General features: G+C 42.1%; 1 protein-coding gene across 1 annotated transcript; it reads right to left on the bottom strand.

The window, feature by feature from the left end:
- Positions 1-2,973: 2,973 nt before the first annotated feature.
- Positions 2,974-18,709, bottom strand: has2 (hyaluronan synthase 2). Its single transcript, XM_080039217.1, has 4 exons — positions 18,092-18,709; positions 8,331-8,957; positions 5,247-5,348; positions 2,974-5,118 (listed from the first exon to the last, which is right to left on the bottom strand). The coding sequence occupies exons 2-4, from the start codon at positions 8,955-8,957 to the stop codon at positions 4,189-4,191; spliced, it is 1,659 nt and encodes a 552-aa protein (XP_079895343.1). The 5' UTR covers positions 18,092-18,709; the 3' UTR covers positions 2,974-4,188.
- Between the last annotated feature and the right edge of the window lie 913 nt (positions 18,710-19,622).

Genomic DNA, 19,622 nt, shown 5'->3' with positions numbered 1-19,622 from the left:
ACAACATCAACTCCTTGGCAACAACAAGTCATTTCCAGTCAGCTGAATCACTGCGATCACAGCGGCCCAAATTACACATTACAAATTTGCACATGTTGGGCAGCATTATTGTTGAAGTCTACAAACGTATGTGTACGTATTGTCCTCTCTAGTCCCAATTGTGACACACATAAACACATCCAGTTATGGATGGGTTCTGAATCCAAATCCATGCTTGGATTGGCTGCTTGAGACTTCTGGCAAAATTAAGATGGGCAGACTCGACTTGGAGCTGAACACTCATATCCAAATGGTAGCATTTACCAAACTAAAAGCTAGTGCTGTACATAGGGTCCTGTATAAATAAAAAATCTAACTTTCCTAATTCCCAAGAGAATTTTTAGAGCATTTCATGGAAGATTATCCGATACACAGAAATTGATGAGTCATTATCAAAGCACTGATGACCCCTGCTACTACACACAAAAAGGCAGCCATCACCAGAAATTCAAATCAATAGAGATCCAATGAAAGACGACACAATTACAGCAATGGCCATGTTTACCATGGCTCACATTTTGTATGTGCAGATGTGGCATCATACAGCAGGTCCTCTGTTAAAACACAAAAATTGCATTTTAAGTTAGAGATTCATTGTAAATGGTGCATAAACCACTCATATACATCAAGTACAATTTTGATCAGAATTGTGACTTGAATGTTGGTTTTATGTATTTTGTTGGTTTGCTGAGAAGTTGACAAGTCCAATAACAAACAAGCAGCAAAGAAAGGTTTGATTACTGCTCAGATGAGGCCTGTTAGTGGATATGTTTCCACCATTAGAAAGTGAGGCTTTCATAGTCTTTTGTGGATTAATTCAATCAAATAATAACAAACTTTTGCCAACGTTTCACATGTGCACCATTATTTATTTGGAAAAAGATTGTACTTTCCGTAATGATTTAGAATGCACTGCTTTTAAGGTGGCAGATGTACAGTATGTGCTTATTCCTCCTCAGAAAACTTTTCTGAAAAAATTGGCGATGTTATTAAATAAAATAAAGCTGATAATAAAATAAAGAACATGTAGTGTTTTGTGCCTAACTTGAGAAATTAGGTCATTTAACTCTAGCCTAATCATGGCTTATTTCCAGTCCGAATTGTAAAGATGGGGACGGGATAATGGCTAATGAATGTATGAAGAATATTTTTCCCTTCATTTTTTCTACCTTATTGGCAGACGAACAGCTCTTTCGGAATATAGACTGTTGCTGTTATGCTCATGGGAGGGAGCAGTATCTCGCCTTGACTTTCAAATTGAGACATATCCAAGAAGCAAGTGGTCACCATGCAGAAGCTCACTGTTCTCTGGCAAGCCTGGTTGGAGAAAGCCAATGAGGGGAAGAGGCCAATACTGAGCACCTAGTGGAAGAGTGGGGTGTAGAAGCTTTGAAGGTATGTCCCTCAGCAAAGTGCTATCCCCTGGGAATGGCAAAAAGGTATAAACAAAAGCCACTGATGAAGTGAAAATGCCCCATATATACTGTAGATGGCTTTTGATCAAAAAGAGCAAGCAATGGAGTCTAAGTTTACTTGGAGACATTCCCAGGTTTGATCATCCTTGGTAGGGTCACCTGGGTGCCCGATACATCCAATAGTTGCAGTGTATGAAAAGATGGGTGTTACGAACACACTTGCATCAAATACATCAAATGAAACTAAATAAAAAAACTCCAACACCAACAAATTAAAACAATAGTTTTTATTTGGCACAACACAAAAGTGCTTCATGATAACACTGCCCAAGTTTGGCATGAAAACAACCTCATGTTTCAATTGTTGGTCCCATTCATGGAACCACGACCTTGTATTAAAATGTCACTCAGTAATTGCTCAGTAAGGCACCTCGCAACTTTAAAAAAAAACACATTGTACGCAGATGATGATGATGTTTCTGTGCAAATCTTTTTGAAATGTTTTGGATCAAAGTTTTCACTGTGCTTCATTGTCGGTACATAGGATGCACATTTCCATATAGTTACAACACTGCATAAAACAGAGCAATTAAGTTAACTTGTTGTATATATTAAAAATGATTTCTAAATGTATTTATTGTGTTTGCAGTGTAGACATATGAAACCTTAGGGGGTTTACATGTATGCCAGAGGATGTCTTAATAAGTACAAAATCCTATAAACATAAATATGCTGGTTTTCTATCTACGTACAAAAACACAGGTTCATCGCCTCTCTTGAAATCAATAACTTATCCCTACAAATTGCATTTTAATTGTTATTGCAGACAAAAAACCCAGCTCATAAGTTCACATTGTTTGGTCAGATATACAAGTCATTGTCAGGACAGTTCAAAGCACAACAATTACATTTTCCCATTTTTCTTATAAAAACATGAGTCAAAATAAAGGAATCTTTGGTAGCAAGGCGAAAATACAATAAAAATGTCTATATATAAAATGCATTGAAATACAAGGTAGCAATAAGTAAACGGCTACAGCAAAGGGCCGACAAGGCAGAGAAATCCAGCTTTGACCTAATAAGGAACTGCGTATAAAAAAAAGGACGCGTTTATATTCATTATCATAAACAGATCATAAATTACTTGAGACCTTCAGAATGCATCAGTCTTTGGAGGGCATCCTGATGCCTTGATGCAATGCAAAAAGAACCACTGAGGTATTTCATCTTGATTAGGTCAAGCATCACGCTGGACCACAGGAGAGACATAAAAGTGCATAAGAATTAAACTCATGTCGGCTCCTGGTCGTCCATAGCAAACACAGGACTTGTAGCATTCCAAAAACATTGTTCCCTTCCACCCAGCGCCCTTTATCCACATTGTCTGTTATCAGGTAGTACGTTTATCCCATTTGATACCTTATGTGATACCATCTCAAATTTGCTCTTTCCCATGCAAGTCTTTTACCAGAGTGCAAGGAAGCAGAGAGATACAGCCTCGTTACCCTTAATACAGTATGAGAATAAAGGGAGACGTCAAAGGCACATGGAAGGTACACACCATAGTCTTTGGATTGGAACATGTTCACCATGTCTACTTGGTGGTTATCATTTAACTTGGTAGAAAGAAATACATTAACAAGTATAGCGTAAAAACTTTTGCAAAACACAAACAACTATCATTCATATTTAAAAAAACATAAACTAATGTCATTGTTTCTGTAAAAAATCTAACAGTCACAGCAGCAATGATACACCATCTCTCTTCTGGTCACATGTTCTCCCGGTCACCTGATCCAGTGGAGACTGCATCTACCAATCAGTGATCGGTTTGAGATTCTTCACTTTGTAAACGTTGAGAAAAAAAACTGACTTCATGTCATTTGGGGATAACAGCAAGACTTTTAAGGGTCTACACATTCAAACACAAGGGATTTGCAGCGTCTTGAAAGCACAATTGGACATTTCTATGGAGGTGGCACCATTTCACATTCAACATACTGGACATACATGATGTGTTTGGATTCATTTTGAACAGCAAATCAAGAATGGTACCGTCAGGCAAAAAAACATAACCAACATCTGTAAAAGCTATCAGGAATTATCTTTCCCATATGACATGAGTGAAACACAAGAAAGAGAGCAGCTTTCTATTTTAAAGCCATTTCTGCACCCTTTCTCTTGTGAATTGATACTGTAACTGTCTGTAAACCAGGGTTGAATGTTGGAACCACTGCATTCCCCGCAGAACCTTGAACTTGTGGAGCAAAATCATTAAACAGATGCAACATAACTCAATGTGGATTTTTCATTTGTTGAAGATCCACACAGACCACACAGATACTCTTAGATACACGTTACAGTAATCACAGTGATAGGGGTAACCTCTTTCAACATCTATAGTGTAATGTAATTATCGATGTTGGTCAGTCATTTGACAGTGGAGACAGCATGGCAGGGTGCTGGTAGTTTAAGCTTGACCTCAACTTTAAGATATTTGAAGGTGTTACATGGGCTTAGTTGCAAATGGTACACTGAAGCCCGGTGGAAATGGGAAAGAGGTAGCTAATATTACAAAGCTTGACACTCTTGCAATAGCTAGCAGCCACCAACATTTGCGTGTTTTTGCATTTCAAGTTTGAAAAAAAAAATCCATTTTCGTTCAAGTCAACCAATATTGCCTCCAGAGCCCACAAAGAGAGTTCAGTGGTAAATGATGACGGTAGTCTGTAAATTATACGTCCAGCACCATATCGTATTCTGTGTCCTTTTTCCTCCTGCCACACTTATTTATGAGCACTGTATATAAACTCAACAGTATGACCCAGTAACTGGCATAGACGACTGCCCCTATGACCAGAACAATCTTTTCTGAATCAGGAAAGGGTTTTCTAGTCTGTAGGACTATTGTGTAGATAACCCCGATGAAGAGGATGGTGAACCAAACTGATATAGGAATCAGGCCAACAAAGTTTGTCACTATTGTTTTCCTCCCAGAGGTCCCCCATCCAGCCTTGTTGATTGTTGCTATCGCAAACATTTTGGCTGGCAACAGGCTTGACATGTACAGTACAGAGTAGAAGGACATGAACACCATGACAATGTTACCTCTGAGGCAGCTGGCGAATGCCGACTTGATCAGCGCCACTGCCTGCACGATGAGTAGAAACAAGAGAATATTCCAGAGCCTTCCTTGGTAGAAGAGCTGGATCGCAGTGGCAATGAGAAAAAAGGGGAAGAAGCCTGTGATCACAGCCTCATAAGTCATCCATAGATGGTGTTTGTGGAACCACAAAGAGTTGTACAGCCATTCTCTGAAATATGACTTACTCCATCGAGTCTGTTGATTGAGCCACCGCAGGTATGTAATTGGCGTCTCAGTGAGGCACTTAGAACGTGCAGTATATTTGGTCGCATACCCAAGGCTTAGAACTCTGTTCGTGAGATGGCGGTCATCCCCAAAGCTGCAGTGAGATCCCATGAAAGTCTGATTGTACCAGGCTTCCATAAACTCATGTAGGAGTGAGTTCCGGTACATTCCCAAAGGTCCACTAATGCACTGCACGCAACCAAAGTAGGACTGGCAAGCCCGCTCAATGTTGAAGGCCATCCAGTAGCGCACACTGCTCAGGAAGGAGATCCACGACTCGTATTTGTTTAGAATCTGTAGGGAGGATTTGAATGGCAAAAACAAGTTTCATTATGAACATTTAATAGAAATGTAATTGATGTGAAATGCTAGGTTGGTGAAATGTGTCACTTAAGACATTATTATTCTTATGTGTAACTAACCTGAACATCTCCTCCAACGCCTCCCACCATGGGGTCTTCCTCCAGAACCTTCACCATCTCCACAGATGATGCTGGGTCCAACATGGTGTCAGAGTCACACACCTGGGGATGACCCACACAATAAACAGTCAATTACATGTGTTTCAGGGCCAAAACGTATTTGTAAAAAGGTACACAGCTTTGGGAGATTTACTCCTCGGAATTGAGGTTTCTTAGGAAAGTTGTGATTGATTTAGGATCATATGCAGTTACTTTACCCACCAGAATGGAATTGTCTGTTACATAAAACGTCTTACAATAGTAAAATATTGGGAGATAATACAATAAAATAAGTAATGCCATCATTATATCCAGTGCTGTTTATCTCAGTGCCACATCCCCACCTGTCTGTCTGTCATCACTTTTTCTTTTGAAAGTATTTGGTGAGAGAATGTGTTGAACAGGTGAAACACAGTTGATCCAATTTAAGATTTGAATATGGCCAGAGGATAAGCTCCTGCAACAAAGCGTAACTGTTTTATAATATATTGCCAACCATTAGCTTTCTGTTGCTATATATAAGCTCTCTGCATTTTCTTCTATAAATGGTCATTTTCTTCAGTAACAAATTCAGATGATGAAAACAAACCTAGAGCCAAATCTCTAATACAGTATCAAAGCACATCTGTTGCAGGCAGAGCCTGAAGCTAGTAAAAAGGCATGGAGCACTGTTCCTCCCCGCCGTTCATGCTGAAGGGTACTGGCTTGATCACTGGAAGTTTTGTAGTAAGTTATTATATATTTACTCTGTTAATCCAGATGTTTTATGCAGGCTGCAGCCACCTGCAGGTGTTAGACAGCATCATATCAAACAGTTCAAAGCTCAGGTTTTTCCTGAAGTTATCTAATTAAAATCACTCTTTAATGTTATAACAGAAATGACCTTTCAGTTTAGAATTACCAATTGGTCAAGGTGTCTTTTTGTAAAAACACCAGCTGAATATTACAGAACAAACATGACGTCATGTCACTTTTTTTCTTTTAGCCAATGGCCTGTTTTAAAAAGAGTCAATTTACTTTAATACTTCTGCCAAGTTTGTACAATAGTTTATCAAGAGAAACTTGACACAGACTGGAAAACAGCAAAAACAACTTGTGCGAGAAACTGTATAGCCAATGGATTAAAAAAATTAGAAAGCTCTCTTTTTTTAAAGAAGCTTGTGTTTTTACTAGCAAATCTTATACCCCACGGCCAACACCACAGAGAATGAGCTAATGCACTTTGCAACAGATGCGTTGAATACTACAAAATGTAGATACATCAAGGTGTTACAGAGTACATTAATATAGACGTGGTTGGTCATGGCCTGGTGAACTATATGTCCAGTAACAGAAAAACTCCAGAAGTAATCTGCATAGTATCAAACAAAACAATAGTGCAGCACCTGCTAATGTTTAGTGACGCTTGTGAGATTTTGCCCAGTGCAAGATAATTGTTAAGTTGTTAAAGGGAGAAGCAGTTTGCAGCTAATCAGTGTATACTACAGTATTTGGCTGAGATGGGTCCAATGAATTAGCAGGCCCCAAGGATGATTGGAGTCTGCTGATTTATTGGACCTATCTCGGCCAAATAGTATCGTAGTACTCGCTAGCTGTAAAAAAATTATCTTACTCTTGGAAGAGTTTTAGTTGAACTCAATAATTCATTCAAATATGTCATATGAAAGTGCAATGAATGGCTCTATTTAGGTGATTTAATAGATTTCAGATACATTTATAGACCGAACTACAGCATGTGATTACACCACCCTTCAAATTGTAAGTTAAAGCTAGTCTATTTCACTTTTGCTGAAGAGGAGCCACTGTGGACACAAGTAGCAAAACCATTGCATGTGTTGCATTGAGCGGGATTTATTGCTTATGACTTCAACTTTTTTTTAATTTGTGACAGATACAATATGTTACTTCAAAAGTAACATTGTTTTTCGCTTTGGTGGAAAATAATTCTTGCCTCATGACCATATATACAGAACAGCCCATATTTCTATTAACATTTACGGCTCCTGCAGGATAAAAACAGGTTTCCTGGTACTTCATCAGTGCGTGTTTTGCCAAGCTTGGCCAGTGTGGTTAATGTTTTTAGCTCTTGTATATATTTCAATCCACACCACCACGCGATGTTAGCATTACTGGGACTGTGGTAGCCAGCCAAACACCCTCGGGAACTGGCTTCTCCCAAGATACAATTGAAGTGTCATTAAATACACTGAGATTATTTTTGTTTGAATGGCAACAGTATTTCATTGAATTCCATATAGCTCTCAACCCGGCGGGAAATGTATCTCGTAATCAAGTTAAACGTCAGGCCATTTAAAAAGCCAACAAAACAAACGACAAAGTTTTGGGCCCTGACTCTGACTTGCACTCATGTAGATGATGTAACACTGAGCTATGTGAAACAGATCTGTTCTTACACTTTGACATCAGCTACTGCTACTCGCCTGCTTCACGCTACACTTCACAACACGATGCGCACAGCCACCGTCCGTCTAAAAGAAACACAAAAGACTCTTTGTGGACCCCATGTTTAGTTTGGCAGAGTCCCCCTTCCCTCTCCTGCCATCTCTTTCTCCATCTCTCTCTCTCTCTTCCCTTTCACTCTATCTTCAGTTCACACGGATGTCAACTGTCCTCGTCTTACCTGTGTGTGTGTGTGTGTGTGTGTGTGTGTGTGTGTGTGTGTGTGTGCGTGCGTGCGTGCGTGCGTGTGTGTGTGTTCATCTACAACAATATGCGGGCACATACTTAATATTTTAGCAGTTATATAGCCTAATAATATATACTTTGCACTTTTGATACTTCTCCTTCCCCCATTAATTTTGTCACTCTTCCTATTTGTTTTACCCTTTTGCATTTAAAGGTGGTGTATACGGTTTACAGAGAACCCTTGTTGATATTTTAACTATTTGCGGAGCTATTTGGCGCTCAGAGCGAGTGCTCAGCCGCCCTGACCCTAGCGCTTTCGACAAAAACAGTTTTGGATAACAAACCGTACCCTCCACCTTCTACACCCTGCTATTACAATCCACTTATACACTGACTCACCTGCACATAGTCCACACTTCTGCCCAGTGCCTTGAAGGCCGTGTACATGACCTCTCTCTTGCCTCCCCACTTCTGCATGATGCACACACACTTGTTGTTGAGCACCAGCTTGGCGACGTGCTGGCAGCTCTCGTTGTAGCTCTCGTCCGTCTCCCCCGGCCCTCTGAAGTGATAGTTGCTCCGCCAGACGTACGTGGCCGACCTCTCCCGTCCCATGATCTCCTTGAAGATCTCCATCATGTACAGGTCGTCGTCCGCGTTCCCATCGATCACCATGATGACTTTGATCCCCGGGTAGGTCAGCCGTTTGACCGACACCAGGCACTTCTTCAGGTAGCTGGGGTCCTCTTGATACGCCGCGATGCACAGCGCCAAGGACTTGTTGAGTTTGATGGGCGTCTCTAAGGACCGCCGCATGTTTCTATGCTCCAAGACCGCAAAGAGGCTCTGGATGATGAGGTGGACCACCAAGATGGCTCCGTACAGGCCAAAGGACAGGTGGTTGTGGGCCGTGCTGACGAACTGGTAGCCCATGATGTAAGCCGTGGAGATGCCCACCAGCAGGGACACCCCGAACATGGTGGTCCCGACTATCCGCAGGTAGGTGAGGGCTTTCCCACACTTCATCTATAGGGACAGAGTGTGGAGAAAAAAAGGGGATATATTGAGTTCATTTGGAAGAGAAATGAATCTATCATAACATGAAGTAAGTGATTATTTCTGCAAACATGGAGAGGAAAGGTGAAAAAGTATCTGCAGTCAACAATAACCAACATCGTAAAACACTGAAAGTAGAATGTGTTAAGCTTTGATGACAGCCACATGAAAAATGCTTATTCACAGCTTTTTTCCCCATACTTGTTCTATTACAACAAACCCGGGTGGAGAAGGCAGTGAAGTTTCTCCCCCCTTGTTTTAACACCCTCCCTCCCCCTCTCTTTCCCTCTACCCCTCCCTGTTTAAATGCCAGACAGTTGTGAGTGGCCGATTGTTCCAACCTCTCCTATACTGTGGGTGGGTGGGCGCGCATTACAAGATTTCTTGACCTAATTAACCAACAGGCTGGCGGCCCCGGGAACTCCGAGTGATCTCTAAATGCCCGGGAGAAACTATTAAGATATTTAGTTTTTTCTCTCTTGTTTTGTAAAGGGGGCCCTCAAAAGGTTTTTCGGGCAAGGATCCTATTAAAAGGAACTCTAGACCCAAAACGATCATTCTCTGTGTTTATGTGGGGACAAGTGAAGAACATCCCTTGCTTTTTTTGTGTCAAAACTCAGAGCGACAGACCGTCTTTTATGAAAAGCCATGCTGAACAAAATCTTGAGTCTTGAGGCTCCTGAAGTTTGTTTCCAGCCCTCATTATGTTGCTAGCGCCATCTGTTTGGCAGACCAACGGAGACCCACTCAACGTGGCTCAGCTCGGCTCAACGCAGAGCGGACCACCCTGTGATGTCATCTGTTTATATCTCCGTGGGAAGAAGAAGACAAGAGCTTTTTACATTTTCGAAAAAAGCTGCACGTGTGCTTCTCCTCCTCTGTGACTCCCCGTAAAAAGTGTGACCAGAAAATCTTTTAAAGGATTAAATAGATAGGCCAAATGAAGATAAAGATGTACAGTTAAGAGAGAGGGGGGGGGGTATATGACATTGTATCACTCCACACATAATGAAGCTTTTTTTGGGCATAGCATCGCAAGGGGGTTTGTGAAGGTCAAAATAACCCATCTTGTCGCTGAGTCAGTGGGGTGCCCTCTTGTGTAATATCATTTTGACACGTTGACAGGATTGTAAATATGTTAAACTCTGAAATAGTGTTTGGTCTGAACAAATGATTCCTATTAGTTCAGCATAATAAACATCTAGGCATGTTAATTGATCAACAAAATAAAGATGCAGTATATGCAAGCAATACAGTTCTCAAAAAGGAGAGTGTTCAAAGCCAAGCAGTGTTTGTGATTTGGCAAAAAGTTCTCCACACCACACCTAAACACACAAGACAGAGAGAGGGAGGGAGGGAGGGATAGAGAGAGAGAGAGAGAGAGAGAGAGAGAGAGAGAGGGAGGGAGGGAGGGATAGAGAGAGAGAGAGAGAGAGAGAGAGAGAGAGTGAGACTGAGAAAAAGAGAGACTCTAAAGCGAGTATTATCGGCGGCAAGGTAGGCATAGCCAGAGAGAAAGAATGAAAGGAAAGTCGGTTAAAATAGATAATAAGCAAAGAAAAGTATAGACCCAGAAACACTGTGAGAGAAAGACAAGGGACACAGAGAGAGTAGACGTGAAGCTGAGCTAAGGGAGAGGGGAGCACGAACACACACCCCTTGGCTAAGACATAATGCCTTGTTCATCAGATCCTTGGATGAGAAGGCCACAAACCAGTGCAGCAGGCCTCCTCAGGCACGTGGCAAGCCTCTTAACATCAGCCCAGCATTTACAAGACCCCTGACACACACACTATATATATGCACACATAAGCACGCATAAAAGCTTATTATGAGAGAGAGAGAGCAAGAGGAGCTTGTCTGTAAAAATACACATTTGTAATCGCGTTAAGCCGAGCGGTTCACCTTATAGACCTCCTTTAGTTTGTGGGTATAATGTTTCACATCTATATTAGGTCGTATAGCAAAAAAAACTATTTTCACCCTTTCTCCCCGCAGTAACCTTTGAATGAACTCAGGAGAAACTTAGGAGAACACATGATTCACTAAAATGTGCCAATCAAGTGCCAATGAATTATGAATGTTGAGGTAGGTTATGTCGAGGGACAATCTTTGGATGCTAAGATGGAAAGTTATCACAAATGGTTACCTCCATGGCAGGACTTGTGATCCCCACTTTACTGACATGAAATGCTTGCTCCATGCCAGTTCAAAGTTTGTGGTCAAAATGAAAAGTGTGAAATTCAATTCAGGTGTAGGCACTGTGGACCATGACTTTAATACAATGCCTTCAAACACTCAGTGCGTTTCAATGGGACAACTAGATTGGATTAAGACATATACCGAATTTGCCACTCATAATTATGAGTCTGCATGAAACCGCACTGACTGTCAGCTTTGTGAATTCTACAGTGATTCGGTACAGAAAGGACACACAGCTCAGACACTGCCACTTGTTAGAATGCTGTGCTCTTCGTAGCATCTCTTAACCCCTCATGGGCGTGTGATCCCATGCATAGGGCCTGACTAATGAATTAGCTCAGACTGCAGGAGGATTAACTACAGATTAAGAAATCAATTGTGACGGTCGTTGGAACATGATGGTGGCCCAGATAAAGCCTCTAATCAGAGGAGTGTCTGTCAGAGTGAAGGTGTCATCCACACTCATGGATGTTTTCACTTTGGAGTAATGTGTAGTAGGCTACATCTATCTACGCACGTCGGTAGATGAGTTGCGTGTGCGAGTGGAAGGTGTCATTAGCACGTGTGAATGACATCACCATTTAGCTTTCTGTTTGTTTTTTGTAGCTTGGCTCATGCGAGCGGTCTAACCCCCCCCCCCCCAACTATCTCTTGGCCTTTGTCGTGTGTCTGGGTGTGTGTGCATGGTGACCTTGGGTTGGATGCTTTGGCCGTCTCACTATGACATCATGGACAGTCTCTTGAGTAAAAAACTCCCACTGGCTCTCTCAACTCAAGAGATATTATTCCAATAATGTTAGGTATTACGCGGATGGAGAAAAGATGGAGTTTTAGCAGAGAGGTCAATGAGTGAGTTGTGTCAATCCCCCTGGTTAAAACAAACGATTAGTCTTTGTTTCAGTAAGATTTAATCGTCGAAACAATCGGATAGGTCTTTCAAGAGTGGCAGCAGCTTCAATGCTGAACCATTGTTTATTGGGGTAAAGGTAACTTGTTTGAATACCTTAACTATTTGGGAAAATGCCCAGCACCATTGCATGTTAACATACGAGAACTAAACACAAAGTATAGTTGAGGCCGATTGTAATATTGTTTTTTCTAATATTTAGTCCACAAAGTCGGTGGAACTCCTCCTCAGGGGATAAGGAATATCCATTCAGGCAATCCTTACAATAGTTCAACTGCATATTGTGGGCCAATGCAAAGTTATTAATTAAATGTTATTGCCTCTGGTATACAGTGTTATAAGAGGAATTCATCTATCTTACATCCAATCACATTGAACTGAAGTCTCACATTAAGCACTTTAGTGTTCCTGGTACATGGGGAATCAAATGAAATATCTCTGGGACCCATTTTGGTTCTCAAGAATAATAAGTGATTTAGTATAGTCCAGAGAATGCACTGCTTGCTGTAATAACTCTTGTCTAAGTTGCATAACTGTGAATAGATTTCAGATATACAGTATATGTGGCTAGTCTGGATAAATGGGAATGTCATTAAGTCTCGCTGTTACTGCTGAACGCTGGCCATGAATTCATATGTGTGAGCTAGTATGCTGTGTGTGTGTGTGTGTGTGTGTGTGTGTGTGTGTGTGTGTGTGTATTTGTGTTTGTGCGTGTGCGTGTGCGTGTGTGTGTGTGTGTGTGTGTGTCTGTGTGTGTGTTTGTGTGTGTAGCACATTGTGCTTACATGCACACAGGAAGAGGTGTGTGTGTGCATTTGCGTGTGTAGAATGTACTGTATGTGTGCCATAGAGAGGAAGAGATGGTTGGACTTAACTCACTGGAGAGCAGTGGAATCCCAGCTCCAAGGCCTCTGATTTAGCGTAAAATATAACAAGACCTGCCAAGAGTGTGTGTGTGTGTCTATACAGTACGCACCACAGGTGGATGTGATTTGTGTGTGCCGTTACTATATGTTCTGTACAGGCAGTATAGTTCTGAAGCAGAGCCAAAACAGACATTTTGCCGCTCTGTGTGGAGCTAAAATAACATTAAGCGTATACATCTTTATTCTATTGTGTGACTCAGCAGTGACCGGCTGGGAGTGTAGCATTCACAAATGCGCGTCTGTGGACAGCTGAGCACTATTCACAAATCAAACTTCAAAGTTGTGCTGTAGAGTGAGCTAGCACACACCTGTGCCTGTTACACTTTGGGAATACAGTATAACACTGAGAAAGAGCTTTCATTCAGGACAGGTTTGTGACACCGTCGTTATGTCTGTCTACAAGAGATACACGCTCAATAAAATACATTCATGATATTTATGGTTTGCAAAAAAAGCTCTCTCAGTGTTGATCCCTTGAATAAATATATGACAAAGGTGACGTTATCACCAAGGCAGTATGGAGAAACCAGACCCTCTGAGGTCGTACACACCTTTGAAATCTCAGATGCATGATGTTCTGCCAACAGGGAACGCACACATGCAAAAATGGAGATACATACAGTAGTGCCCCCTGAGGACATGGTGTGGTGTGTGTGCATGTACGTGTGCGGTGTGTGTGTGTGTGTGTGTGTGTGTGTGTGTGTGCGTGTGCGTGTGCGGTGTGTGTGTTTGTTTGTGTGTGTGTGACTGTGAGTGTGAGTGTGTGTATGAGAGAGAGAGAGAGAGAGAGAGAGAGAGAGAGAGAGAGAGAGAGAGAGAGAGAGAGAGCTGGGCAGGGCAGGGTTCGAAAAAGCCAGGACGTATTTAAAAAGCATTAAAAGAGAAGATGGCCCTCATGACGATTGTTGCAGATGCAGAGGATGAGGCAGACGAGAAGGAGTGGCTGGGAAAGTCTGCATACTTTGGCGCAACACACTTAACACACACACACACAGCTTTCTTGAGCTGCATTCAAATACAAGGTCCAATATGTGAGTGATTCAAAGTGTTGATATTTCAATTGGAATCAATCTTAGCAACATGAAGGTGCAGTCAGCAATTCTGGAGAACGCTTGGTAACAAAATCAGTGAATATCCCCTCAAGGTATGATACCTGTCCATACTGTGTATGCGCTGAAAAAAAAAAGTCAGGTGTTAATATTCAGTGGAGGCTCTGTTAACTGGTATGTAAACAAAGGGTATATAAACAAAATGGGCCAACCGTAGCTAGCTAGATATCTGTGTATAAACACTGGATTTTGACAAGAATAATTCTCAAGAAAAAACGCTGAATCCACCTTTTTAAGTGGGTATCTGGAACGTAACCAAACCCCTCTGAAAGGTCATGGCAGTTTTCAAAGTCACCGCCACTACGCTGTCACTCCTCCTCTTTCTCCACCTCTTCCTGCTTCCTCTCATAAAGCCGCCATGTGGTCATGTTGTGTTCTTGTTGTGGGAGGAGTTTGCCATTATAAGAAGCAGAGCCGAACAGCAAAACACCACCCACTGAGCTATACACCGCACCACTCCTAAACATGATTGGAATCAGGTGGATAGGCATGGGCCACAGCTGGCAAGGGTGCAACGTAACGACATCACAATGGAGTAGGCTTTTACTTTACTACCCCCCCCCCCCCCCCACTTTCGCTACATCCTCCGCTGTCTCTTTATTTCCTCTCTGTCTGTGAGCTATTAGATTCAGGTGTGATAACGCTCCAAACTGGCACAAGAACAAAGAACAAAAAACATCCGTGTGTGGAGTGTTCTGAATTACTGCACATGGGGCTTCTTCGCGGTGCATCATTTCCTGCTCGTACCCCCAGACAGCAGGAATTAAATGGAAAAAAAACATTGTGGTATATACATTCTCAGTTTCTCAGGCCGAGCTATGATGATTGGTATTTTGGCATGGCTTCATCCTTTTGACTCATCATTTTGTGAATGGACGCAAGGAACTACAGAGAAGGTGTGAAGGAGAAAATAGAGAGAGAGAGAGAGAGAGAGAGAGAGAGAGAGAGAGAGAGAGAGAGAGAGAGAGAGAGAGAGAGAAAAAGGAAACTTCAGAAGAGGTAGAGGACTACAGTATGGAGTGAGGGAAGGGGGAAAGTGGGTTGGAAGGAAGTGAGTGAGAGAGGGAGGGAGGGAGGGAGAAATGCCAAAAGATGCCAAAAAGAGGAGCATAGATGAAGACACGTTGGCTGACTTGGCGCAGTCCACTGCCAGCTGAGGCACTGGATGTAGGCCACTGTGGCAGGCTCCAAGATTTTCAGCCAAATTACAGATGCGGCTGAGTTGAGAAGGCCTCCCCCTACAGCCACTCCTCTGTCTGACTATTTGTTTGGGTTTCTTCTCCATGTATCATAGTGAAACAAAGCTTCTCTTTGGTTTCTCCTGCTTCCTGAAGGCAACACAAAGTTTCTGAATCCAACATGTCTCTTTATCTCCCATTGATCCAACACTTAACCTTATCTGACTGCAGACGGTTGGTGCCCCTAAAATAACCTGGCTAACTGGCATGGTAGACGATTCTATTCCAGCACTCGGTATCATCACAGCTAAGAGATAACTGAAGAAATAGAAACCCATAACCAGCCTGAACGGATAAAAGTAAAGACATGTAAAGGAAAACAATTATATTAACATGATTTAGATTTGACATTGCTGACCCCTCATGTCATCCAAGCTTTTCCATGATTTATGAAAAGTCATATTATCAATAACAATGGAAATATGTGGGATCCAAAAATGTCTTGTGTGCAGCTACTGAAACACAGCTTACTTTACACAGCCCCCGTGTAACTTTATGATATTTTGTAACTATACACCTATGTATTAGCATTGACATCAGCCCTCCCCTGTGAGACTCTGTGACACAGTGTGAGGTAGTGGGAATCTAACTCAAAACCTCACGCAACATCCAAATGTTGACTTTTACTGGCTAGCTGTTGTGCCCCTTCACTGCTACTTTACAGATGGGGAACCTGGAAAAAACTGTGGCATGGATAGAGCAGAATGGATGAGGTAGGTGGTGGGGTTGGAGTTGTGTTTTTTTTTGTTTTGGGAGGGGCTCCAACATACAGTATGCACTCTCTTCTAACTTCTCTAGTTCTACTTTGGCAGCCCCTGGGCCTTACCGACTGAGGGACCCTTGCTGTGAACAGTAATGGCACGTGAGACCAGTTGGGAGCCCTAATGGAGGCCAGCCATGGAATGCCTGCCTCTGTTGAGCAGTAAACTATACTCTGGGCGCTGTGCAGAAGAACATCCTGTAGCAGTGATGAGCCCGCAGCAGACCGCATGACTATGTCACCCGTTAAAAGTGTTCACAGAAAGGTACTTTTCTTATAAAGCATAAATAAAAACTGTCGCCATCATGGGCTGCCCACATTGCTGCACATAAGAATGAAATCTCTGTATTAGGTTTTAATGTTCCTCTACCAGGCTCTAAAGATTTGGAGATTGCCTTCCTCACTGTAGCACACTGAGCCCTACGCTCAACAGAGGAACTCCCCGGAGGGCAGATGAGATTAGGAACAGTATGTTGCTACTAGTCTGGGTACATGTGTGCATTGGCAGGAGGTCCACACATGCACTGTTTATACAAAATGACATGTGTTCTGAATATACAATTTTCAAATTTTACTTTTTCTATTTTAAATCAATTATAAACTACAAACCGTATAGCATTTAACAATGGTTATACTGCACAAAAACACTGCACTTGATGGTGGATTAACAGCACCTGGTTCCTGTTACTCCATCAGTATACCAAGATACATTGAACATCTCTCAGTGATACATCAACTGTGACAGTAGACTAAATGCTTCATGGCTTCTCACAGGAGGCTAGCACGATGGCTTCAGCTTGCACTGTGTGAACCCTTAAGTCCCTCATGAAGAGATAAACCAGGTCAGTGGGAAGTACAAGATTCCGCGTGTAGGATACAGAACTGCACTGCACATTATTCCTGATGAATATTAGGAATGCTCAGACATCCAACTCACAGATTGGCATTTCTTGTGTGGGTGTAATATAAGCCATCTGCCCAATGAGATGTCAGAGTAGGCTGATAGAGGAAGAGAGTATGTCCAAGGACTCTGACAGCTAATTTGCATTTTGTGATTTAAGTGTAATGTATGTTGTGGGTGTGTGAGGAAGTTATTGTGCCAACCGCAAGCAAGACAGCTGCATACATTACACCCTACGGGCACTGTGTCAAGATGGCACTGTCTTCATTTTTAGATGGATCCGGGCCAATACATTTCTGATCTATAGTACAAGATCTGAAGTGAGGTATATGTCACTCAAAGTTCATTACTATCAACATTTACTTAACCATGATCTACAACGTAAAAGCTATTTAGTGTTGACATGTGGACAAATACCGGTCTTTCATATTACGCATCAAATTACGCGCTCCAACCACGAGGCACGCTGAACGTGTCCAAGTCCATCCCATTGGCTAACAGCCCCTCAAAGAATGACGTCCTTCTTGCGACGTCATCACTTTAGTTTATTCGCAGGTTATGGTGACTGCTCAGCAACGATTTATATGATTAGAGGGCTAATCTGGAACGGATTTTTTTGTCCTGTCCACAGCTGGCACTGCTGGACAGGACAAATTCATCTTTTTAAGCACAAATTTCAGTTTTAATATAATGGAATTAAATAAAGTTTCTAACAGATGTTGAGGACAAGAAAAACATTTTAATAATTTCAGAGACGCTATTCCCGTTTTACGCACACTTTCTTTTTTTCTTTTTACGCACAAGCTCAGGCGCATGAAGAGAAAGAAAATCGACTATTTTGACAGCTGGCATTTTTCCAACTTAAAGCATCACTGCTTTTCTTGAGCATTGACGTTAGAAATCATGAAATAAATCTCAAAGTTTTGAGCATCAACATTTCAAAATCAAACAAAAATGCAAAAAAAAAAATCTAAACTACTAATGGCTAAATACGACTTGCTTCTTATCAGACTGTCAAACAGGCTACAGAGTTACCAGACCAAAAATCACTGTCCGCCTACCTTGAAGCAGCTGTCCTCTCGTTCGTCCTTGAAAAAGGATGCGGTCAGCTCCGGCAGCTCTGGTACCGCTCCACAGGGAGAAAAAGTCTCGGCAAAGTTTGAAAGGACACTTGTGCAGTAATGGGTCTCATGAATCCGCTGAAAGTGGTCCTCATTAACAAGAAAAAAAAATCAGATTCAGGCGCACGTTCCTCTAAATTTGCTCAGCTGGATGCTCAAAGTTATTCACGACTGCTTGTCGTCTCTAGTTTCTAACAGTCTGTCCGCAGTCATTCACAGTACACCGCAGGCTTCTTAGGTATACAAACACGAACATCATGTCAGTCAACTTTGGCATCATCATTCATATAAAAAAGTATAAATAAAAAGTAAACTATGCAAAAATGATAGATATTTTTCTCCATCAACTTCTGACGTTTTCATTCATATTTTTAAAAGTTTTTTTAAAAAGTCACCCACTTTGGATTGAGACGAGATAAAAAAAAAAGAAAAAGGTTCCAGGAGTGAATAAAATATGAATCAGATCATTTGTATGTTTGCTGCTGTCTTGAGGGGCTTGTAGGATAGTTTGTCTATAGGTTCCCCAGGCATCCAGGTTACACAGAGCAGAGAAGTGGCCAAAAGTCTCTCTGTCACTGCTGTCTAATGCCTTCCAGACGGCTGTGTGTGTCTGAAGCCTCCTATATGGCTTCTGCGGCTCCCAAACCCCTTTTACCGGGTTACAACGTTGGTTTGGGGGGTATAAGGAGGAGCGACTAGAAAGAGCGAGAGGAAAAAGTGGGAGAGCGTCGCTCATCCAAACTCATTCAAACTCCTGAGGTAGCGACAGGAGAGGGGGGCGGGAGAAAGAGAGAGAGAGAGAGAGAGAGAGAGAGAGAGAGAGAGAGAGAGAGAGAGAGAGAGAGAGAGAGAGAGAGAGAGAGAGAGAGAGAGAGAGAGAGAGAGAGAGAGAGAGAGAGAGAGAGAGAGAGGGGGGGGGGGGGGGGATGTGATTTACAGTCGCTGTGTCCATGCCTCCATTCAAACCTGGGCAGAGCAGTATTATGGCATGTCCCTGTGAGGCAGTTAAACCTACGCGTTTTGTCTATAATTGCCCCATAGTGTGCAAACTGGCACCGCTCAAAGTTTAGTACTGTGCTTTTACATTTAGTCAGCTATAGGCTATTGCCTGCCATTGAAGGGGATGTCGGCCAGAAAAAAAGATAATCCAATAAGAAGTTACACACTGATAGAGCAGCTGGAAGCAGTATGAGAATGCATACGGTCATCTGCATAAGATGTGTGCATACACACTGTGCACGTTTTAGCTGGAGTTGGGATGTTATGGAATTTCAGTCATTTCATTGATTCACTAGAGCGCAGTTCCCAGCATTGACCAGCAGGCAGTGCTGTGTAATGCAGAACGGAAAGCCAGGGGTCTGAAGTGTACAGTAGCTCCTCTGAAAGAGTGGCCTTATGTCTACAGACGCTTTCTAGTGAAAATCACAGTCTCTTGATTATTATTGATTATTGGTTATTTAGATAACCTGCA

This window comes from Ammodytes marinus (assembly GCF_949987685.1).
Source record: "Ammodytes marinus genome assembly, chromosome: 13".
Lineage (NCBI taxonomy): Eukaryota > Metazoa > Chordata > Actinopteri > Uranoscopiformes > Ammodytidae > Ammodytes > Ammodytes marinus.
This window is presented reverse-complemented; position numbering and strand designations above follow the sequence as displayed.